Genomic DNA, 26130 nt, shown 5'->3' with positions numbered 1-26130 from the left:
GAGTCTTAACCACTGGACCACGAGGGAAGTCCCAATATCAGAATATTTTGAAAGAGTTAAAACCATTTGTGCTCTTCTCTGACCTGAATTTAACTAACATTCCTGGGCAAAGAATGTTAAGAATGTTTGGTGAGCTTTGACAAGTCCTTATATCTGTGAATTAACTTATATTATAGCTGATAATAATGGTATTTGTTTAAGCAGTTGTTAAACACTAAGTACATATTGAGCATACCTGTCAGGACTCTGAAATTACAAATGACAGAAACTTACTTCAAACTGGCTTAAGCCAAGAAGAGAATGTATAACTAAACATTTTAGCATGGATGGAATCCAGGCAGGGGTGGATCCAGGTCCTCAAATGATGACATTAGAATTCAGTCTTTCTTCCCATCCATTAGCTCTGCTTTCCCCAGTGGCTTCATTCTTTAGCAACTCTCTCTATGTGGTGCCCCCCAAAGTGCTAGATTTACAAATATCAAAGCTAGCAATCCTACATTTTCCACTTTCCCCAAAGTACTAACAAAACTACCAGAACTAAGGCTCATCAACTTATCTTGGGTTACAGAGGTTACAGTCTTCATGCAAACTACATGGACTAAAAATGGGAAAAGATGATTTGCCAAAGGAAAATTGAGATAGGTTCCCAATGGAGCAAGAAAAGCAACACATAGCCACAACTATTGGCTTCTCCAGTTGTACTCCCCAAACTTTACAACAAATTGACTCCACATAGGATCAGAAATCATCTATTTTTCTTCCTGTACTTCTCCAACCCTTCCTCTCCATGCTTTTTTTTTTTTTTGCCTATATTTGGATAATCTTATATTTTATTTTCTTCTTTTTTATTTTAGTGTGATAAGAACACTTAACATGAGACCTACCCTCTTAACAGATTTTTAAAGTGTACAATACAGTATTTTTGTACAGATGATCTCTAGAACTTGCTCATTTTGTATAACTGAAATTTTGTACCTGTTGGTTAACAGCTCCCTCCTTCCTTTTTTTCCAGTCCCTGACAACTACAATTCTATTCTTTGCGTCCATGAGTTTGATTATTTTAGATATTTCATGTAAGTGGGATCATGCAATATTTGTCCTTTTGTGACTGACTTATTTCATTTAGCATAATGTCCTCCAGGTTCATCGATGTTGTTGCATGCATAGGATTTCCTTCTTTTTTAAGGCTGAATAATATTCCATTGTATATATATACCACATTTTTTAATACATTCATGCATTGATGCACATTTTGGTTGTTTCCATATTTTGACTTTTGTGAATAGTGCTGCAGTGAACATGGGAATGCTAATATCTCTTTGAGATCCTGATTTTACTTCTTTTGGATAAATACCTAGAAGTAGGATTGCTGGATCATATGGTAGTTCTTTTTTAATTTTTTGAGGAACCGCCATACTGTTTTCCATAACAGCTGCACCATTTTGCACTCCCACCAACAGTGCACAACAGTTCCAGTTTCACTACAACCTTGTCAGTGTTTGTTGTCATTTGTTTTTTTGGTAATAACCATTCTAACAGGTATGAGGTAATATCTCATTGTGGTTTTGATTTGCAATTTCCCTGGTGATTAGTAACATTGAGTAATGTTACACTTTTTGTTATCAATTTTCCTCTATTAGCTTTTTAATTTTATAACCTTGTTATTCTTTTAGTAATTAACTTAGAGATTCCAGTATGCCTTTCTGACTTACTATAATTTACCATGAATTGGCACTTTTACTGCTCTCCAAACTTTACTCTAAATTAACTCATTAAAGCCTAATGTGAATTAGTATTTTAGCACCTTATGAACAATATAAAAATGTTTTAATAGTATAATTCCATTTACCTCCCCGTTATGACTTTTGTGCTGTTAGGCCTTTTGAGTCTGTCCATGTCTTTTGTACTTTTTCCACGTTTTCTGTATTAATACCCTTTTTTCTCTCTGCACTTCAGTCTGAATGTTTTCCACTGGTATCTTGCAGCTAATTAGCACTCTGTTCTATTTCTTTTTTTTCTTTTAATTTGTTTTGATTGATTGATTGAAGTAGAGTTGATTTACAATGTTTTGTTAGTTTCAGGTATACAGCAAAGTGATTCAGTTTTATTTTTTCTTCAGATTATTTTCCATTATGAGTTTTTACAAGATATTGAATATAGTTCCCTATGCTATCCAGTAAATCCTTGTTACTTAACCATTTTATATATAGTAGTTTGTATCTGTTAATCCCATACTCCTAATTTATCCCTTCTCCCCTCCCTTTTCTCTTTGGTAACCATAAGTTTGCTTTCTATATCTGTGAGTCTGTTTCTTTTTGTATATAGATTCATTTGTATTATTTTTTGGATTCCACGTATAAGTGATATCATACAATATTTGTCTTTCTCTGGCTTACTTCACTTAGGATGGTATTCTCTAGGTCCATCCATGTTGCTGCAAATGGCAATATTTCATTATTTTTTATGGCTAAATTATATTTCACCGTGTGTGTGTGTATACCACCTCTTTTTTAAAAAAAATTTTTAATTGGAATATAATTGATTTATAATATTGTCTTAGTTTCTGCTGTACAGCAAAGTGAGTCAGTTATACATACATGTATAACCACTCTTTTTTAGATTCTATTCCCATATAGGTCATTACAGAGTATTGAATAAAGTTCCCTGTACATGCCACGTCTTCTTAACCCAGTTGTCTGTTGATGGGCACTTGGGTTGTTTTTGTGTCTTGCCTATTGTATATAGTTCTACTATGCTGTTCTGCTATTTTTAATTTGCTTTTAAAACTTATCTTTTGGAATCTCAGTATATTTTTCAGTTCTGAAATTTTTATTTGATTTAAAAAAAATGGAGTCCATGTTTCTGGTGCAGTTCTCCATGTTTTTTCTTTATCATCTTAAATGTGTCACTCCTAATCTCTGTTTCATAATTCCACTATCTGAATCACTATAGGTCTCTTTTTATCATTTACTGTTTCTTTGTTTGTTTTTGGTTATTTGGGTCTACTGGTTTAGTAGGCCTCACAGTCCTACTGTGGATAAAAATTATAGAGGCTCTGGAAGATGTTTTCTATTTCCAAAGAGAGTTAAGTTTTCTAGCAGGCAGATAGAATGCTATCAGATCACCTTGATTGTGTTAGGGTCTGGTTTTAGGCTTTTTAGTCTGGTGTATTTCACTTATGTCCTTATTCCTAGGGTCTTACCTGAAAGTTTGGGGTGCTTACCAAAGCATTTCTACTTTGATGAGACTTGAACTCCAACCTTTGTCTTCTCAACATCATGTAGCTTCTCTGATCCCTCTGTTCACTGCTCAGCTCATTAGTCTTTCACCTACTGTTCTTTCCTGAATTTGTTGGAATTTCACTACACACATGCCATTTAGAAGTCAACTGATGACTCAGGGAAAGTGCATGCAGATTTTTGGATTTGCTTCTCTGTAGTACCCTTCTTTCCAGGTCTAGCCTCTCAAGTTCCTGCTGTTTGGGCATCCACAAACTCCAGCCTCTGTTTCCATAGTCTAGTAAAAAACCACTTTGTGTTTATATCTTACATCTCTGTGCCATGATTCAACAATTGCCCTAAGAAGAAAAGTCAAGGTAAATGCAGAGCTTACCTAGCTGTGCTCTGTTCTTCCAGATATCACAGTCCCTTCAGTCCAGCTTGTATTGCTGTTGTTTAATGCTGGCTATTTCTAAAAATCTCTTTTGTCTGACTTTTACAGTTTCTAGACTATAGGAAGATAGTCTAAAACAACTTGTTCTGTCATGATCACAACCAATTTTGACTTAAAATTCTCCCTCAGTAACATTTTCTAATTGAGGTATAATATTTATAATATAAAATTTTATAATATATATAAAATTTATAAGTTTGAGGTGTACAACATAATGATTCAAAATTTTTCTAGATTATATTTCATTTATAGTTATTATAAAGTACTGGCTATATTCCCTACACTGTACAATATATCCTTATAGCTTACTTATTTTATACATTGTTGTTTGTACCTCTTAATTCCATACCCCCTCTCTTGCCCCTGCTCCCTTCTCTCTCCCCACTGGTAACCAGTAGTTTGTTCTTTATATCTGTGAGTCTGTTTCTTTTTTGTTGTATTCACTAGTTTGTTTTATTTTTTAGATTGTACATATAAATGTTAACATACAGTTTTTGTCTTTCTCTGTCTGACATTTCACTAAGCGTAATACCCTCTAAGTCCATCCATGTTGTTGCAAATGGCAAATTTTCATTCTTTTTAATGGCTGAGTAGTATTCCATTGTGTGTGTGTGGCATGTGTATGTGTACATATATATATACCACATCTTCTTTACCCATTCATCTGTTGATGGACACTTAGGTTACTTCCATATCTTGGCTATTGTAGATAATGCTACTGTGAACATTGAGGTGCGTGTATCTTTTTGAATTAGTGTTTTCATTTTCTTTGGACATATACCCAAGAGTGGAATTGCTGGGTCATATGGTAGTTGTACTTTTAGGTTTTTGAGGAACCTTTATACTGTTTGCCACAGTGGCTGCACCAGTTTACATTCCCAACAACAGAGTACAGGGTTCCCTTTTCTCCACATCCTTGCCAACATTTGTTATTTGTGGTATTTTTGATGATAGTTGTTCTAACAGGTGTGAAGTCATATCACATTGTGGTTTTGATTTGCATTTTTCTGATGACTAGTGATCTTGAATATCTTTTCATGTGCCTATTGGCCATCGGTATATCTTCTTTGGAAAATTGTCTATTCACATCTTCTGCCCATTTTTGTAATCGGGTTGTTTGTGTTTTTGATATTGAGTTGTATGAATTGTTTATATATTTGAATTTTAACCCCTCTGTAAATTTTTTTTGAAGTCTTTGTTGAATTTGTTACAATAGTGCTTCTGTTTTATGTTTTGGTTTTTTGGCCGTGAGGCATGTGGGATCTTAGCTCCCCGTCCAGGGATCGAACCCACACCCCCTGCATTGGAAGGTGAAGTCTTAACCACTGGACCACCAAGGAAGTCCCCCCTCTGTAACATTTTAATGGTCATGTTCTTTTTAAATTTTTCTCTACTTCATCAGTTTTCTTTTATAATATTGGGGATAATTTCAGATACAACTATAAAGCGTCTGACCATTGTGAAGATTATAATGAGAATTATATCATGGCTTTTTCTAAATCACTTTCCGTATGCTGACATTTGCTTATAAATCAAAACAAGAGCCACAATAATCTATGGCTTTTTAAAATTTAATCTATTCTCTTTTTTTAAATTGAGTTAAAATTGACATATTTCAGGTGTACAATGTAGTCATTTGATATTTGTGTATATTGCAAAATGATCACCTCAATAAGTCTAGTTAACATTTGTCGTTCTTATATTAAACTAGCTATGCTTTTATCCATATCTTTCTCATTTATACTAGAGTTTATCTTCCTTGAAATAATTGGGACTCACATTTGTATGATACTTTAGAGTTTGTAAACAGCTACCATATCCATTATAGTCTCATTTGATTCTCATGACAACCTGTTAGATTTGTAAATATTATTATTTTTCAAATGATGAAACTGAGGCTAAGAATGTTAGAGAGACTTAGGTAGTAAATTATTGAGCAAGAACTTGAATATTCTACTTCCTAATTCCAAATCGTATTCAATCCTTTAAAAATACTTGGAGTTTAATGTTTAAATAGGCTTACAGAAAAATATATACAACTTCTTTACCTCAGTAGACTATTTATAGATGTTCCCTACTCCTTTACCTAATTAGTTTTTACAGTAGTTGTAATTAATACATGGATAATTTGTTTTAGGATATCCTGTTTTCTACATCCTCTATTTCCTAATTAATTGTTAACGTTTCTATACAAGCTTTATGTTTATTATTTTTTACTTCTGAATAAATTTTTCATTTACTCTGCTTTATTTAGTCATTCTTCTGTTTTATTACCACTAAGGTAATAAAAGTTAACTTTTTTAAAAGTTCTTTTCTTTTCTTTTTTTTTTTCTTTTTCTTTCTTTTTGGGCGCACAGTGTGGCATTTGGGATCTTAGTTCCCTGACCAGGGATTGAACCTGCACCCCCTGCAGCTGAAGCACGGAATCTTAACCACTGGATCACCGGGGAAGTCCCAAAAGTTTTTTTCTTAGGATGAATTTCCAGGACAGGACTGCTGGGTCAGAGGATGTACTAGTTTGTAGGCCTTCAATGTATTGGTCCAAGTTACTTTTATTTTTATTCGTGCCTTCAAGTTATTAGCAAGTCTGTCTATCCTAGTATCTGTCATACTCAGGAATCATACTTTTAATTTCTTTACTAGGATCCTGAATTTTAATATCCAAGTTTGTCGTTTTGTATGATCCCTTAGCCCTAATGTACACTTACACATCCATTTCTCTGTCTGCTCAGTGCTGGTAACTCTTGGGAAAGAGCTGGGCATATATCACATCAAGGCTTTTCTTAACGTAGTTATTATTAAGCTTGTTTTTAAGTATATGACTTAATCCACCTCAGAAAATTGGATTTCTACAGAAGAAACTTATTTTAAAAGTTGGAAAGGAAGTCCTGTTCCTTTGCAAATTAAGTTTGATGACTTTTATTTAATAAATATGTTTGATATTTTGTTATGTGCAGGCATTTTCCTTTGAAGAAGAACCCAGCTTACTCTCACTTGAAACAGTTCACCTGGGTGATGGAAACATTTGGTTGTCGTTTTAATGAATGCTAGGGAAGAAAGGATCACAAGAGATCTCTTCAGTGTGCACACAGGCTATCTCTAATACTGTTTGATAAACAGTATCTTAGAAACTTATGTAAAGGGAAAAAGCAAGTAGGAATAGAATCAACCAGAGTTTTCTGATGAGATTTTTGAGAAATCCTTTTAAAGATATGAACTGCCACAAAATTCATCTGATATTGTGGCACATATAGAAAGTAATTTAATTTAATAACCTTTTATAAATGAAAATGAATTAAGTAATCTCTATAAGATGTTTGGTTACCCGAGACTAAGGATAAATGTCCTTTAAAGGGTAGGGATATAAGGAGTGAGTGACTGTGTGTTTATGTTTCTGTGTGTGTGTGTGTGCACACGTAGGTGGGCATGCATATGTGCTCATGTACAGGTACCCATGGTGTTCACTTTGTGTGAATATACTGAGATCTTATCCACATGGTTTGCAGTCCTCAGGAAAACCTTTGACCTACTGTGTTTCGTTTCCTCTCAAAATATTCAAATTAGCAGACCCTTTCTTAATATTGCTTAATATCACCCTGGGACTCTTGGGCTTCCCTTCATTGATTAGTTTTCTGAGGCCAAGTTTCATTGTTTTGGATGAACATTTTGAATGTAGATACCTTACACCTGACGCCTCTTTTAAATAATCCATCCCATTTGCCCATTAAACACAGTTGTGTTTTTTCAGACCATGCCCCAGTTCCTAGTTATTAATATCTAATTGTAGCCATGGAGCATTCTTTCAGCTCTTCACACATGCAAACATGGCATTATTGGGATGTTTAGCACTTCTCTATGGGAGTGTCAGGTTGTCACGGTATTATTTAGTAAATAAGAGATTTGTTTATGATAAGGACTATTAAAAATTAAAGATTTGTTGCAAGATAAAAGCTTACTATTTTAGTATGTCTATATAATGAAACATTATTCAGCCATAAAAAGGCATGAAGAATTAGTACATGATACAACATAGATGAACCCTGAAAACATTATGCAAAGTGATAAAAGATGTATAAGGCTATGTATTATATGATTCCATTTAAACAGAATGTCTGGAATAGGAAATTTATGAAGACAGAAAGTAGATTAGTGGTTGCCAGGGGCTAGGGGGTAGGTGGAAATGGGAGTGACTGCTAATGGGTATGGGGTTTCTTTTTAGGGTGATGAAAATGTTCTGGAATGAGACAGAGGTAATGGTTGTACAACCTCGTGAATATCCTAAAAACCACTGGGGTTTGTGAGTTATATGTCAGTTCTTTTAAAGCTTACTATTTTAAGATAAAGTAACTCTGTGTGAAACCTTAAAAACATGGTTATCACAAAACTAGGGTACATACTATAATGGATTACATGGTAAATTCACTGTATGACTTTGGGTAAGTTGTTTAACCTCTTTAAGTCTGTTTCTTCATCTTAAAATTGGACTAATATGAATACTTTTATCACAGAGTTGTTTTGAGGACTAAATGTGATGTAATACCTATAAAGTGCTGGACATAGTGTATTGTGCTTATGCAGTGCACATAGGGAGTCTTCTTAAATGTAACTAAACATTCAGACTCATGAGTATCATAGGCCACACCTGGCATGAGGTTTACTTAGAAGGACATTCGGACAGGGAACACAGTTAAGCAGCAGGGCGGCATCCTGCATTGGTAGAATTAGTTCTCCCACCAGTATGCTTCAGTCTACATAGCTAATCAGAGTTATTCTGTTTGGTCCCCAGGTGACAGGTCTGGGACAAGGAAATGAGACTCACATGTGCAGGGGTAGCCGCAGACTCTAAAGGAGAGGAAAACCTTTTATTACAGCTCTATAGACAGAGCTTCCAAGGTCCCTGCAAGGGACATGTCCAGATACAGGAATCACCATACTCACAGAAGCCCAAAGCCAAGAGTTCTCCATCAAATATTTGTAGTTCATTTGTAGTTTATCCCAAGTTGATGCAATTTACCCATCAGGTAAATTCATATTTATACGTAGTGTTGCTGAATAACACAGTTGACGTCGTGTCTTAGTCAGGTTTCTGTTGAAACACAGACCTTGGAAGTTAAGGGTCCAGTTTTCATGCAGCGGGGAAAGAGGTGTTTTTTTGTTTTGTCTTGTTTTACCCTTTATTCACAGCCTGACACTTATTAAGTGCTCAGTAAATGTACCCATAGGGAACCTTCCAGATCTCTCACTTCCTGTAAAGTAGTGAAACTCTAGCCTATATGTCACATGTCTAAGTTTATTTGTGCTTTATCCTTGCTTTTCTGATGTCCTTGTTCTATTCCACACTGCTCACCGTGGCAAAATAGTCCCTTACTTACCAATGTCTCTTCCTGCTTTGCTGTGTTTTTTCAGTCTGCACCATGCACTGATGATGCTATTCCAGGCTCAGAAGTTTTTCAATGGGGGCTGCCCTGAACTGGCCCCAGACTGGTGAAACTTCTCAGTGGTTTGTTTCAAACTGGGGAAAATAATTCCCCCTTTGGATATCCAAAAGGGTCCCAAAGCAGTGTTACTTTGGCCCCATTGTGTTATAAGAGTTTTTTGTTAAGTATTTCTTTGAGTTATTATGTCTGTCTCTTCTCCTAGAATCTGTATGTGTATCCAAAGAGTTGAGTTGGGGATAGTTTTGAGTAATAATTGTTATGTGGTACCCAGGTTTCTTGCTTCTCTCCTTCATCTTGGGCTTATCCTGTCAGACTTCTCAGATTTCTTATTTATTTGTATTTTTGGCTGTATTGGGTCTTCATTTCTGCGCTCGGGCTTTCTTTAGTTGTGTGGAGTGGGGGCTACTCTTCGTTGCAGTGCGCTGGCTTCTCACTGGGGTCGTTTCACTTTTTGCGGACCACAGGCTCTAGGCACATGGGCTTCAGTAGTTGTGGCTCACGGGCTGTAGAGCGCAGGCTCAGTAGCTGTGGCGCATGGGCTTAGTTGCTCTGTGGCCAGACTTCTCAGATCTCAACCCTCCTTTCCCAGAAGTGAATCCTTCAGTACCCTTTGTACCATCAGTTCCCCAAACATATAGAGAAATTTTATTAATATTATGAAGATTACAGAATTGCTTTAATCTTTTGCCTTTATTGCTATGCTCCAACACTAAGAGCATTTTCACTGTTGCTCTTCTTATGCCTTAGCTTAATGTCAGTTATCAGCAGCACTCAGAGGTTATTTCTCAAAGCAGAGTTGTTAAGCAAACTGTGACACTATTCGATACATTACTTGAGATGGGAGTACTAGCTGTTCACTGTATTTCAGTTTGCAATTTGAAGGGTACTAAAAGTGCTGATTCTTCTCCTGGGTTTCCATCCTGAGGGCATAGTGCATAGTTCTTAGGACAAACTCATTTTCTGTAAGCCTGAAGACTAAAATCATAATAATTGCACTTTGTATTTTACAGTGTGTGGACCAGTTGACAAAGATCCAAACTGAATTGCAAGAGACAGTGAAAGATTTAGCTAAAGGCAAAAAGAAGTACTTTGAGACTGAACAGATGGCTCATGCAGTACGAGAGAAAGCTGACATCGAGGCAAAGTATGTGTTTTAGCATTTCTGAAAAAGTGATTATACAAATAAATGTTATTTTTGCCAGTACTTTGTTTTCTGTTAATACAGGGCATAGAGTCATTCTTAGGTTATATTGGTTTCATTGGACCTATAAATGTTACATACTTGAGATCAAATTTTCTTTTATATTAGTTGATTTTTATTTAAATTAATGTAAGCAAAATGGGAATATTTGATCAGTCAGTTTTCACATTAAATTGAATTTTGAAAAGGAAAGAAGACAGATGATCATGGTATTGGAAGCTTAGCAGAAGTCTGGTTAAAGTTGCTATGGTGTCTAAATATCAGGGTTTTAGAGCCTCAGTTTTCTCATGCCAGAGTAAATCAGTTGTAGTCGAAAATCCTTGATCCTCAGTATGCCTTTGAAGGACTATGGACGCATCAAGTGAGTAAGACCACTGACCTCAGTATAGAAACCTTGCCCCAGAATTTCTCTTATATGAAGTTCTAACGTATATAATTTTTAATGTATGCTTTAGGAACTGTGTGTGAATTTTACTTTCAATATATGTAAATTAAAAGTCCTTTATTTTGAGAATAATTAGGAAAAGAAGGAACTGGCAGTTTATAACAAAGAAATGCAAAGCTAGCAGTAGAGATTTTTGCAATGACAACTTGAGGAAAGATGAAAATTTTTTAAGGAAAAATAAACCTGTGTTATAGAATGGGATTCTGAAGATGTCTCTGAGGAAAGGTGAGACTCCCATTCGGTGAGCTCACTGATGGAAAATGTAGGAGTTTGAACACCTAGTCATGAAATCAGAAAGGCTATGCACATTTGTACAGACTAGGAAGGAGTCAGGGTTGTCTTTCTAATATACTTTTTTATCTGCAGGAAATTAAGCAATCTCATAGGCATCTTGTGAAAATTTAGGGGCTCCTGGAAAGTTTATTTTGTCCCAAGGGATGGTAAATGAATACTCATAAAGTGTTTAATGTTACTGGAAAACATATTTAATATTTCCCTAACTTAGTTTATCTTTATTATTTTATTTTTATAAGCATACAAATATTTCCTGTACTTTCATAGAGTCAGTGAACCCATCTTCCCAGTTAGACCTGAAGTTTTTAGATTAGGTGCTTTCCGTTAGGAATATCCTTTCATGGTGGTTCTTAAGAACTTGTTTTTTAAAATGCTCAGGGATTCTAGAACAGAGAATTGACAGATTTGTAGAGCATATATAAATACTTACTTTAGCCAAGGTCCACAGGGTGAAAATGAGGACAGTTGTGGGGCTGTTCCTGAGAAGTGTGGATTTGACAGGGTCTAATTCACAGGTGCTGATAACAAGAAACTGCCTTCAAATATAGCCCAGATTCAAAGGGGATACAGCAAATTAGACATTTAATTCAATGTGTAACTTTTCTGGAAAATTAATTCTGCAACAGAGAGAGAAATGCCTCTTTATCTTAATTCACTCACTAAGTGTTTATTGAATCACTACTCTATATCGGGTACTATGGATACAGAGATGAGGTAGATAAGTTTTGCCCTCAAGAAGTTTAAAGCCTAGAATTAAAAACAAACGTGTTTTAAAGTAGATTTATGATTTGTTTATTCACGGTAAACTTAAAGGAGTTAAGTACCTAAAGTCACTCACCTAGTAATTAATTTATTTTAGTAGTTGTGTGAAAACACTTTTATGTAAGCATAGAAAATAGATTAATTTTGCCTAATGAAAAAGGAAACCTTTATAGAAAAAAGTGATGTTTGGACACAGTTCTGAAGAATGGTTTTTCTAAGTAGAGATGAGGGCTTCCCTGGTGGCGCAGTGGTTGAGAGTCTGCCTACCGATGCAGGGGACACGGGTTCGTGCCCCGGTCTGGAAAGATCCCACATGCCACGGAGCGGCTAGGCTCCTGAGCCATGGCCGCTGAGCCTGCGCGTCCAGAGCCTGTGCTCCGCAACCACAAAAAAAAGTTTGTAGCTAAGTCGAGATGAGAAGGAAGATCAGGAAGGGGAATGAAAACTGGGCTGTATATATTGGGTTGACCAAAAAGTTCCTTCGGGTTTTTCCGTAAGATGTTATGGAAAAACCCAACCGAACATTTTGGCCAACCCAATAGTTTTTTTATTTTTATTTTTTTGTGTGGTACGCGGGCCTCTCACTGTTGTGGCCTCTCTGGTTGCGGAGCACAGGCTCCGGACGTGCAGGCCCAGCGGCCATGGCTCACGGGCCCAGCCGCTCCGCGGCACGTGGGATCCTCCTGGACGGGGGCACGAACCCGTGTCCCCTGCATCGGCAGGCGGACTCTCAACCACTGTGCCACCAAGGAAGCCCTAACCCAATAGTTTTGATAGATGATTTGACAGATAGAGATGTGTACATTAGGAAAGAGCATAGAAGGAAGGATACAGTTTGAAGGGATGGCTGAGTTCCACTTTGAATATGCATGTTCTGATAAATATGTGGGACCGTGGGGTGAATATATTTGGTAGAGGGTTATATATCTGACTCTCAGATGAGAATTTGGGCCTGAAGATCTTGCTTTGGGGGTCAGTTGCATATCAGATGATAGTTAAAGAGATGAAAAAAATCATATATAAAATGAGATGAGAAGTTGAGTTTGGAAACCTAAGGAACATTAACATATGGAAGGTAGGTGAGGAAGAGGAGTATGTAGTATGGTTCATTGTATATATTTTATTTGCTCTAGATAATAATCTTTGAGGACAGGAACTGTATTATTTTACCTATTACTAGTACCTTCTTTATTACCACAAAAGGATTGTATGAGGATTAGAAAATGAAGCAGAAGCCAGAGATTTGAATCCTTATATTGGAAAATCCAGATGCAACTCAGACTATTTAGATAATGGCTACAAAAAAAGTCGAAATGAGTATACCCCAAACACAGTCTTTCTTAACTCTGAACAGGCGCTCTCAAATTTTAAAGTCTGTGGCCTTTGCTTTTCTAGATCAAAATGAATAGGAATCTGATTAATAAAAACAAAGAAAACCCCCATCAAATATGAATATGGCAAGGTAGAAAAATAACAGGAGTCTCTTAGACCCAGCTTTTTTTTTAGTAGTGGAGTAGTTGGAATGCATGTTTGTACGTACGTCCTTGAATGTTTCTCTCTTGCTAGAAAGTTGAGAGGCAGCTTTTTCTGTCCTCACATTTGCTCTGCAGAGACTGGCTTGCTCTGTCTTCCAATACCAAACGGTCTGCAACTTTATTTCATATTATGGCATAGCTTCCAGCACATTCATTGACTTTTCCCATGGCAATCACCATGACACTGCAGTCAAGACAAACATTGCAGCTTCAGAAATTACTGGTTGTGGGGAATGTTGGTTGTTCCTTAGCATTTTTCTCCTTATGGTTCTCTCTAGTTGTTTGCATAAAGCCAAGATATTTTAATTACTGATTGTTAGATTATGGTTCCCCTCCCGAGCTGAGAGGGATTGAGGGAAATAAGGACACCAGAAAAGAGAAGCTTAAATAGAACAAAATCATATTAGGGCAGAAAGTCCAAGGGCTTTATCTCTATGTTCTGAATACTATAGATATGTTAAGAGTGGAGGGAGCACATAGGCAGGCACCCAAACAAGAAGAACTTTAAATGGGAGATGTGATGGAATTAAGGTCTTTGTAGAGCCTGGTTAGTATCATACAGTAGATTGCATTCCTGGCATTGGCACATTCATGGCACATTCCTGGCACATGGCCCTGAAAGCCTGATAATCTTTGTCTCCATAGGTTGGTTATCCATGGGCTTCTTTAAGCTTCCTTGTGGAAACTAAAGTATGTGCAATTGTATGATACTGGGAATAATCTATAGTTTGTTGACTCTTGTTTATTAGGAGATACCAACATATTGGATTTGTCAAATTGTATTTTTGTCATTCAGGATATTTTTATTTTATTAATCCCACTATTTTCTGTTTCACCATAATATTAAATTCTTCCTGTAGTAAAATAAAAGAAAATAATCATTGCTTTTGGTTTTCCATTTATTTAGTTCTCTTTTAGAATAGTGTCACGGGGAAAGGTCACTTTTTTAAAAATTTAGTAATTATAATACTTAATCATTTCATTATGTAATTTGATAATTTTATTAACATACTTTTCTATTTTTATTATAGATCTAAACTTAGTCTTTTTCAATCAAGAATCAGTTTACAGAAGGCAAGTGTAAAGGTGAGTTTTTGAAAACTGTATTTCACAATTGAGAAACCTTAGATTAAAAAAAAAAGAATTGGGCCTTTTGAGGGTGCAGTTCAATTATTTCCATCTGATTTCCATTTAGAGAAGCATTTAAAAGTCATTAGGGAAGAACTTTTTTTCCCAGTTCATGAGGGTTTTTCAACTAAGTGTCAGCACTTTGGATACTCCCTGCTTCTCAAGATTGCTTTAGAGATAAGTTTCTATACCTAACCTGCTTAGGTAGCCTTTTGTCTTCAACACTTAGTCCAAGAGACTTTAACAAGTCCATGGGCTTTAGAAAGCTCAATAAAATCCATTTCACTCAGATTTATACCTCTGAGCAGATATTTCGGGCCAGATGCAAGTGAATTTTTCCTGTGGGATCCTCAAGCTGTAGAATACCTGATAAATAAGCTTAGTGACCTACCTTTGTCTGCCTGGCTCCCAACTAGCATGCATTTCTTTTGGCACATTAGGGGGTGTTGATTTTTTTTCAAACTGTTTTCTAACTCCAGCAGATTTACCCAAGTCTTTGAAGATAAGGGACTTACTTAATTTGAGAACCTTTATCTTCCCATCATAATAAAATGAGCAAAACATTATGAAGTTCTCTCAAAAGCTTTGGAAATTCTTAAAGTGTAAATAACAAATATTTGAAAGCACTCTTACTGTGTCAAACAGTTCTAGTCACTGTTTATTTAATTCTTCAATAGTGTTGAAGAATTTTTATATGCATATAAATGTTTCTCTACATGGTCATCTTTACTCTTGTTGGGGAGCCAACTAAGAGTGGTATCCTCATATGTTTTTCAGTACAGTATCAGTTTGCACTGACTTTTTCTTTTCTCTTACTATGTTTTAGTTAAAAGCCCGGCGATCTGAGTGTAATTCCAAAGCTACCCATGCAAGGAATGATTATCTTCTTACATTAGCGGCAGCAAATGCGCACCAGGATCGCTACTATCAAACAGATTTAGTTAACATTATGAAGGTAATACAGCCTTAATATCTGTGGTAATATTGTATCATTAAAGACAAAACAACTCATGAGTTGACTGTTGGGTGTATGGGATTGAGTCTATACAATAGCAGCCAGGCTACCTCGCATTTTGTTGGAATATACTTGGTATTGTTTAGGTGACCTCTGTTTCATGTAATCTGAATTAATTTTAGTGTAAGAAAATGTTTAAAGCCAAATCATAGTAAAAGATTGTATTATTCCCTAGCAGCAGCAGATATTTACTGTATAGTGGTTATTAATATATGATTATTTTTTAAAAGCTTAGCTTTTTAAAATTTTATCATTTTATGCTTAATTGATAGGTAAACTTGTGCGTTAATATTTTATGAGGTGCCTGTGGGTAAAGCAAGAGAAAATGTAACTCGTAGTTATATGAAAATGTCTCTACCCTGAAATGTAGGGTTACAGTTTCTTGTATGACAAAATTCGATCTTGGTCTTTCTCTGTTTATACGCCTATATGTATCTTTAACTTTAACTCAAGTAAAGGACAAAGGGTGGAGGAGCAGAAAACTTTTTTAACATGCTGCCAGGTTTGCCCTCACTGCTGATAGACAAGTTCTGCTTTGAATTGTATCTCATTCTCTCCTGTTGTCTCAAGGACCCAAACTTTTGATTATTGTATCTTTATTTTCAACCCATCCCTCTCAAATGTATTGTTCTTAATGACTGTCCAACCACATTGCTTTCATTGAATTGCTTGCTTTACGAATCAGAGGTGTTGAGAACGGGGTGCAGCAGGAATGGGCGCTCTTTTTTTTCTGTAGTGCCTCTGGAAAAGAGATAAACTCTGTGCAGAAACTACGAGTTCTTTCCTTGAAAGTAGAGACAGGACATTTACTGGAAACTTTAAGGAAAAACGGAGGGATGGAGAGAGTAAAACTGAACTAAAATTTTTTATTTCCTTTTTGTTTATTGTCTGAAATCCCCTTTCCTGGCTTCTATCCTGTTCTGACTTCTGCTGGTTAGGATACAGGTGGTAAGAGAGACAAGGGATTGTTTTGACATCCCAGATGAGAACTCTGCATACATTTTCCCATAAAATGTTGGACCTAAAGGTTTAGACATTTTAGTATCTTATTAGGTGTTACACAGTGCTTCAGACTTACAAGGACCAACTGGAGACTTGGCCTCCCAGTATAACCTGGTTTCTCTAGGGAAATATATATACTCAGTTTCAAACAACTCCTTTATTAAAAAAGATTTTTAATACAGCTCACATTTAAGTTTGTAATTCCCCATATACCATCTGCTATTACAACAAAGCTGTTAACTATATACTTTCCCCTTTGCATATTTTTAAATGAACACTGTATTAGTTTAAGCATCAGCAAAAATAAAATCTTTATTTTTTATTATTTTTTATTTTTTTATTTTTTCGGTACACGGGCCTCTCACTGTTGTGGCCTCTCCCGTTGCGGAGCACAGGCTCAGCAGCCATGGCTCACGGGCCCAGCTGCTCCGCGGCATGTGGGATCCTCCCGGACCGGGGCACAAACCCGTGTCCCCTGCATCGGCAGGCGGACTCTCAACCACTGCATCACCAGGGAAGCCCCATCTTTATGTTTTTTAAATTGAATCCACAGCCAAAAAAGATCTCTTTCCTAAAACCCTATGGTCTTTTATAAACCAGGAAAGGTACAGAATTATTTGGGGGATCTACCCCCTGCCAGAATCAAAGAGGAGGTTAATGGGCCTAGCCAGCAATCAGATTATGTATCTTTGAACTTACTTTGAAGCCCTTATGCACCTAGGCATTTGATCATCATTGGGTAGGTTATGCTTCAGATTACTCATTTCATGAAACATTAGAGGGTACTGAAATGATTAAAAAAAAAAAATAGAGGCAGGAGTCCCTCCTATCCCTTAAAAATAGGAAAATATATTCTCAATTTTCATGTTGTATGTGTTCATTCATTTTCTTCCGCATGCTTATTCATAGTTTGCAGTATTGGAAAACTCCCATTAATGCTGTTAGCTACTTAGTAAGTTCCTATCATTGAAATGACAGTGGCCCTTTAGTAGCTGTCTTGGTAAGGTCTATTTTCTGGATTTTTGTTAAAGTTATAATGCCTTAAGTAGAATCTTTTTTTTAAATATTTATATGAATAGCTTGGAAACAGGAGATTTGAGTCATTGATTTCATCATACACATTTAATAGTCACTTAGAGTGTAGTAGCTATGCTAGGCTTTCGGAAGAAGCAAAAACGAAAAAGACACTCTTCTTATCCTCAAAGAGCTCAGTCTAGTCAAAGAAAGAGATACATAGAAATGATTACAAATTAGAATAATGAAATCACTTACTGCCAGAGGACCATGGTTAGTAGTAATAGCAGCTATCTTTTTTTTTTTTTTTTGATTGCTTGGTATTATCCTGATCACTTTGGGCATATTCTATCTCATTTTCTTCTTTATCCTGGTTAGAGTATATGGTTCATTATTTAAATAACACACTAGCCTATAAATGAAATGAAATGAAATGAAATGAAATGAAATCCCAGCTCTGGATGAACCACTCTCTCTATATCTGCATCTAAGTAGCCAAGCACTGTTGAAGAAAACTTTTCAACAGAACAGATTCATGATTATAAATTAATGTAGAACCAGTATCAAATGCACCCTCAACACTGCTCAGACATCCTACTGTATTTCCCTGGTTGACTTTCTCTACTATTTTCAACAATTTTTTCACCTTTTTCCCTTCTCCTCAAATCTGACTTACCCCTTTTCTTTCACACTTAGCAAGTGGTCTTTCTTCCTAATTTACAGAGAAAATAGAAACCATTAAAAGGGAACTCCATTATTGTCCCATTACAGGCTTCATCTGTGTTCAAGACTCTTCCAAAGAGTCTCAATAACTATCTAAAGATGACTGTTTCACTTCAGCTTTGGATCATATCTCATTCCCTCCTGCCTTCTCAGGGATTTATTAAACAATTGATTATTTTTTTCCTTATATTTCTTGGACGTTCTATTCTTACATTAACAGCTGATAGGATCTTAGTGATGACAGCCCTCAGTACGTCTTGTGTTACTCCTCTAATCTGGATTAATTGCCCTCTGTGTCCCGTGTAATGCAGTTATTCTGGGACCTTCCTTTGTCTCTCTCCTATGTTGGATCTCCAGCTGTCTGTATCACATCTTTTTTCTTGGTTTACTTTGTTCTTTGGTGGAATATCCTCCAGTACTTTCTTGAGAGACTGGGCATGGGAGGTAAGTTTTTTGAGATACTGTGTTATAAAGATGTCATTTTTCTGTGCTCATACTTGGGTATAGAATTAAAGGTTAAAAACCATTTTTATTCAAATGTTGAAGACAATTCTTCGTGTTTTCTTGTTTCCTGTGTTGGTACTGAGAACTCCAAACCATCTGATTCTTCATTCTTCATATCTGATCTAGTGTTTTTTCTTTTTAAAAGCTTATGAAATATTATCAATATGTCCTTTGATTCTTAAATTAATTCTTCCCTTTTTTCTCTTTCTAGAATTCTAATTATTAAGATGTTGGACTTAATTATTCTGGAATTCTAATTATTAAGGACTCCTGGCCTAGTCCTTCAAATTTCTTTTTTCTATTATTGTTCTTTGTCATTGTGCTCTACTGTCTGGGAGACCTCTTCAGCTTTATAGTTCAACTCTTTTATTAAGTTTTTAATTTTTTAAACATGGTTTTAATATCCTTTTGTTCCCTGAATGTTCTTTTTTTATAACAGATTTTTGTGCTTTATCTTCTCTTTTTAATTCTGGTGGTCTCAATAACAGAATTTATTTTAAAGTTTTGTTTTCCGTGCATAGTCTCTCTTTTAGCCTGTGGGTAGGACTTGTCAACTTTGAGCTTCACTGTAGGGTGTTCTCGTGGACCATATGTAGGGGAAATTGTAATGTCAGTATCCTTGTATCTCTCCTCTTGAGTTGGTCAAAACTCCTTCTTTGCTCCCTTCATCATTTCTTCAGATCTCTTTTCTTGTGTTGTTTGCTGAGGAAGACTTCCATGATCTCCTTAACCCAGTTACACTCCCACCCAATATGATGGTCTCATAAAATGGCTTATCTCATCTTTGAAGTACTTAACATGGTTGTAGTTTTACCTGTATCTGTGTGATTATGTGATAAATGCCTTATCTCCCACTTAACTATACATTCCATGAAGGCAACGATTGTGTCTGTATCACTTGAGACTCCATCCTTGCTACCTAGTACAGTGTTTGATTCCTAATATGTGCTAAATGTTTGTAAATTAATACATATTGAAGAATGAATGAATGAATGAGTGAATGAAGACTCAATCTCATTTTAATCCTTGCAGGATGAATCATTCCCATTTTACATATGAGGAAACTATGACAAAGCCTGTATTCAACTCTGGCAGGTCTCTCTGCCTTCAGAGCTGGTGCCATTAGCTCTTTAAATAATACCAGCTTATTGGACTTATTTCCTTTTTCCTTGTTAAATGTGGGATAATCCTGCGCTATCTTATCTCCTTTGGCTTCTGTGAGGAGCAAATGAGATAATGAAGAGTGTTTTTGTTAATTTTGAAACTTGTTTATACACGTTATATATTGTCCTATTAAGTAACAGAAATTCTATTATTCTGTTTTAAATAAACCTTGTTTTCGAGGAGGGGGAGAGCGTAGAAGAGACCTCAAATGCTTGGGAGTGAGAGTGGAACAACTGTTTGGGTGTCTAACATTGTTGGGTTCTCTGTCTAGGTACCCAGAATACATTATTTCATTTAGTTTTCATAACATCTTTCAAGGTAAATATCATTATCCCTGTTTTACAGGTCAGATAGCGGAGGCTCAGTGAGGTTCAGTTAATGTATATAATAGCCAGGACTTAAATCAAGGTCTCTGTAACTTCATACCCTGTATTCTTTCCTAGATTTCATGCTGTGTTCTTTTCTACATACCATTCCAATCTTCTTTTTGGTAAAATTTAGTATAATAAGTGGTAGCATACTATAAATATCATAAATTCTGAGAGAACTGTAGAATAAAATTAACAATTGAAAATGGCAGATTGTCCCCTGTTCTAATTATTCTAAAGAGTAAGATCATGTCAGTTTCTAAATAAAGTATTTAGACAGGTTCTCCAAGGAATATTTTGTATTCCTTATGCCAGTACTGATTAGCGTAGATACTAAATATATTACTCTGTGTCTGTATATTATCAGGCAAGTTTTTTTCAAACTCGAAACTAAAACAACAATGACAAAAAACAAAAAACTATTGCTAAGCCATGGAAACCAGATAACTGATTTCATCAAATCTATAGAAAGCAGTTCAGCTGACTGTTGGGAGGTAAGGTAGTTTGTTCCTCAAATGTTCCTTTTTTGTAGTGTATTCTTGTGCAATATATAAACTGATATTTTTACTTTTAGAAGCTTGTGGAATATTTTCTTAGTGGTTTGGATGAGGAAGGATGAAGTATAATGCATCATACTAGAAAAGGGAACAAATGTCAATCTAATGAAAGACTTTTTGAAAAGCTTAACATTAGGACCCTATCTCTAGACAAATGTTTAGTGGAAGCTAAACATATCTGGACTACTTGATAATTGGGCAAAGTAATAAAAGGTGAACATCTTTATATGTGACAAATATAGAATATATGATAATATGGCATATCTTTTACAGACATTTGTCTTGGTTAAATGAAGAGAAAGTCATTATTGGTATCCAAGTCTTTTATTTTTAAGGCTTTTCTGGCTAAAGCACTAATTATTCCGAAAGTCTTCTTCGTTCTCGTGTAGCATTTTTAACTCTCATCTTCTTGATTTTAAGTCATAACTCTTCTGGTTTCCCTGCCATCTCTCTAGCTGTTGTGCTTCTGATCCACCTAGTAATGTTTGTTAACTTAACAAATTAACATGGAAGTCCCCAAATCTCAAGATTGGCTCTCTGCTTCTCTTACTTTACATACTCTTTCTTTCAGAGAGTAATTATTTGGCTCTATTTTTATTAATATTGTATGATTCTCAGATCTGTATGTAACCTTGCCCTTATAATTATCCATATGTTTGCCTTTCCTTCAGTGGCTGAAACTTTCTAAACTAGAGGCAACTCTGTTTCCCATTGTTCCCTTGAATAAGTACCCCCTTCTAGGTTTCAGGTGACAACTGCTGACAACAGCTGCACTGTCAAATACAATAGTCCTTAGGTACATGTGACTATTTAAAATAATTAAGTATAAGTAAAATTTTTAATTCTGTTCTTCAGTCACAATAGCCACATTTCAAGTGCTCAGAAGTGACGTAGGTAGTGGCTACCATATTGAACAGTGCAGATATAGAATATTACCATCATCACAGAAAGTTCTGTTGGACAGCAGTGGACTAAAGCTTATTTAGTTTTTGCTTGTTTTCCTCCCTTCCTCCTTTATCTGGCTATCAATAACACTGATGATCATTTTCCCCAATAACCATAACCATGATTGTATTCGTATTATTTCAGAATTAATTGCTTCTTCATTTGCACTGTATACCTTGAAATCAAACAGAGGTTGGCAAACATTTTCTGTAAAGGGCCTAATAGTAAATATTTTAGGCTTCTCTGTCACAGCCACTCAACTCTGATGTTGTAGGATAGTCATTGACAACATGTAAACAAATAAATGGCTGTGTTCCAATAAAACTTTATTTATAAAAATAAGCATCAGGCTGGATTTGGCCCACAGGCCTTAGTTGCAGACCCTTGGTATAGAACTTTAAAAACTATATATGAAAATTTCTAAATATGTAAATACATTCAAAGAAAAATTAAATGAATACCCATTAACTCACCACTCAGCTTCAGAAATGAAACTCTGCTAATAAAATGGAAGCCTCCTGTATGACTACTCCCAAAACATCCCTCTCATCCACCACGTTGTAACCACCACTCTGACAATATATTGTATTGTCTTAGATGGTATTGTACCCTGTAATATTCTGCAACTTGCTTTTTTCCCACTGAACATTATATTTGTTGAAATTCATCAATATGGATTTTTAACCTTATTAATTACCATTTTGCTATTTAGTATTTCATTGTCTATGTATCATAAATTACTTATCCATTTTCTTAGCTGAAAGTTTAGTTGTTTTGGTTTTATTCTTATAAACAATGCTGCTATCAACATTCTTGTATGTGTCTCGTGGTGTATTTATGCAAGAATTTCTTAAGGAAATATCCATAGGAGCGGTGTGTATTATCAGCTTTACCAAAGAGGGCCAGATTGTGTTACAGCACTTTTTATTATACCTTTTAATACTGTTAGTGTATTATGTTAAACTCAGCAAATACTTGAGTGTATATTTGGTGATACGCATGGTGATACAGAGATAAATTGGACATGAGCCATATGAGCAGTGAGCCAGAAAGAAGAAGGTTATAATTCTCTAGAGCAGCCCCTAAAGGGTATATGGAATATGAGGTGATACATCCTTTCCCCTGCTATATTGTTTATATTATGGTTGGCTCCCTGTGACACAAAATATTAGGATACTTCTTGGCCATTTTTACCAAACTTCTAAAGCAGTGATTTAAAAATATTTTTAGCAGTTGAACAACTGCTACAGACTCCTACATGGAATCCATATACATAAAGCAGATAAAAGGGAAGCTGTTTGGTTAAAGCCTATGAGCCTCTTCCTGCTTTGTGTGGGTCCCATTACCCATACTTGCATATGTCATCCTCTACTTCTTTCCCTTAGTTCCTGAGGCATTATGCTGAATACTAGGGTTCCTTGAAATATAATTTGGAAACAACTGTTCTAAGACAGGGTTCCTTTAATAGAATTCTTAGCTTTACCTAGCTAATCTTCATGCTAGATTCCTTCAAAGTAATCTCTTAAAAATGTAAATCAGATCATGATAATGTGCTGCCCAAATCCTCCAGTGGACAAGACCAACAGGAAATTGAGTATTCTGATTTGAGAGCTTAATTGGATGTCTTAGGCTAGAGAGTCATCAATAATTGAGGGACAAAAGCAATCTTGAGAAAACAGAACAAAGCTGGAGGTATCATGCTTCCTCACTTCAGACTATTCTACAAAGCTATAGTAATCAAAACAGTATGATCCTGGTACAAAAACAGACACATAGATCAGTGGAACAGAACACAGAGCCCAGAAGTAAACCCACACACTTACAGTCAGTTGATCTACAACAAAGGAGGTAAGAATATACAACAGAGAAAAGATAATTTCTTCAATAAGTGGTGTTGGGAAAACTAGGCAGCTACATGTAAAAGAATGAAATTAGAACATTTTCTTACACCATATACAAAAATAGACTCAAAATGGATTAAAAACCTAAGTGTAAGACCTGAAACTATAAAACTCCTAGAAGAGAACATGGGCAGAACACTTTTTAACATAAATCTTAACGATATTTTTTTGGGATCTGTCTCCTAAGGTAAAAGAAACAAAAGCAAAAATAAACAAATAGGATCTAATTAAACTTAAAAGCTTTGCCCAGCAAAGGAAACCATGGACAAAACAAAAAGACAACCTACTAAATGGGAGAAAATATTTGCAAATGATAAGACCAATAGGGTAAATATCCAAAATATATAAACAGCTCATACAACTTAATGTTAAAAAAAAAACAATCTGATTAAAAGATGGACAGAAAATCTGAATAGACATTTTTCCAAAGAAGATATACAGATGGCCAACAGGCACATGAAAAAATGACCAAGTTGCTGATTATCAGAGAAATGCAAATCAAATCTACAATGAGATATCACCTCACACCTGTCAAAATGGCTATCATCAGAAAGTCTGCAAATAACAAGGAAGTGGAGAAAAGTGTTCTCTAATACACTGTTAGTGGGAATGTAAATTGGTGTAGTCACTATGGAAAACAGTATGGAGCTTTCTCAACAAAGTAAAAACAGAACTACCATATGATCCAGCAGCTCCACTGCTGAGTATATATCTGAAGAAAAGAAAAACACTAATTTGAAAAGCTGCATGCACCCCAATGTTCATAGCAGCATTATTTACAATATCCAAGATATGGAATCAACCTAAGTGTTCATCAACAGACAAAAGGATAAAGAAGATGTATGTAAACAATGGAATATTACTCAGCCATGTAAAAGAATGAAATTCTGCCATCTTTAGCACGGATAGACCTAGAGGGTATTGTGTTTAGTGAAATAAATCAGAGAAAGACAAATACTGTATGTTATCACTTATATGTGGAATCTAAAAAAAAATAAACAGATGAATGTATAAAACACAGGTAATCAAAACAGTGTGGTATTGGCACAAAAACAGATATATGGATCAATGGAATAGAATAGAGAGCCCAGAAATCCACACACCTATGGTCAATTAATCTTCTACAAAGGAGGCAAGAATATGCAATGGAGAAAGGGTAGTCTCTTCGGCAAGTTGTGTTGGGAAAGCTGCACAGCTGCATGTAAATCAGTGAAGTTAGAACCTCCCTCACACCATGCACAAAAATAAACTCAAGATGCCTGAAAGACTTAAATATAAGACAGGACACCATAAAACTCCTAGAAGAGAGCTTAGGCAAAACATTCTCTGACATAATCGTAGCAATCTTTTTTTAGGTCAGTCTCCCAAGGCAATAGAAATAAAAGCAAAAATAAGCAAATGGGATCTAATCAAACTTACAAGCTTTTGCACAGCAAAAGAAACCATAAACAAAACGAAAAGACAACCTATCGACTGGGAGAAAATATTTGCAGATGACACGACTGACAAAGGCTTAATCACCAAAATGTACAAACAACTCATACAACTCAATAACAAAAAAACAAACAACCCAATCAAAAAATGGGCAAAAGACCTAAACAGACATTTTTCCAAAGAAGACATACAGATGGCCAGTGGGCACATGAAAAGGTGCTCAACATCGCTAATTATTAGAGAAATGCAAATCAAGTACAATGAGGTATCATCTCACACCAGTCAAAATGGCCATCATTAAAAAGTCCACAAACAATAAATGCTAGAGAGGGTGTGGAGAAAAGGGAACCCTCCTATACTGTTAGTGGGAGTATAAATTGGTGCAGCCACTATGGAAACCAGTTTGGAGGTTCCTTAAAAAATTGAAAATAGAGCTACCATATGATCCAGCAATCCCACTTCTGGGCATATATCTGGAGAAAACTCTAATTTGAAAAGATACATGCACCCCAGTGTTCATAGCAGCACTGTTTACAATAGCCAAGACATGGAAGCAACCTACATGTCCACCAACAGATGAATGGATAAAGAAGATGTGGTACATATATACAACTCACCCATAACAAAGAATGAAATAATACCATTTGTAGCAAAATGGATGGACCTAGAGATTATCATACTAAGTGAAGTAAGTCAGACAGAGAAAAACATATAATGTGATATCACTTATATGTGGAATCTAAAAAATGATACAAATGAACGTATTTAAAAACAGAAACAGACTCACAGACATGGAAAACAAATTTATGGTTACCAAAGGGGAAATAGGGGTGGGAGGGATAAATTAGGAGTTTGGGATTAGCAGATACAAACTACTATATATAAAATAGATAAACAACATGGTCCTACTATGTAGCACAGGGAATCAAATTATATTTATATATCTATATATATCATATATATCTGAATCACTTTGCTATACACCAGAAACTAACACAGCCTTGTAAATCAATTATCTTCAGTTAAAA

General features: G+C 35.6%; 1 protein-coding gene across 3 annotated transcripts in view; it reads left to right on the top strand.

Annotated features, from left to right (window-relative positions):
• The window catches only part of FCHSD2 (FCH and double SH3 domains 2), a 294342-nt gene that overhangs the window by 135438 nt on the left and 132774 nt on the right, over positions 1-26130 (top strand). For all 3 annotated transcript variants that reach the window (XM_089915292.1, XM_022593750.3, XM_022593747.3), the window contains exons 6-8: positions 10121-10254; positions 14379-14433; positions 15302-15430. In XM_089915292.1, the coding sequence (XP_089771418.1) occupies positions 10121-10254; positions 14379-14433; positions 15302-15430 (318 nt within the window). The remainder of the gene's footprint in view (positions 1-10120; positions 10255-14378; positions 14434-15301; positions 15431-26130) is intronic.

This window comes from Delphinapterus leucas, chromosome 7 (assembly GCF_059928025.1).
Source record: "Delphinapterus leucas isolate spDelLeu-1000000601 "Yukka" chromosome 7, BTC_Dleu_Yukka2, whole genome shotgun sequence".
Lineage (NCBI taxonomy): Eukaryota > Metazoa > Chordata > Mammalia > Artiodactyla > Monodontidae > Delphinapterus > Delphinapterus leucas.
The sequence above is the reverse complement of the archived record's forward strand: the minus strand, read 5'-3'. Positions and strand labels throughout refer to the sequence as shown.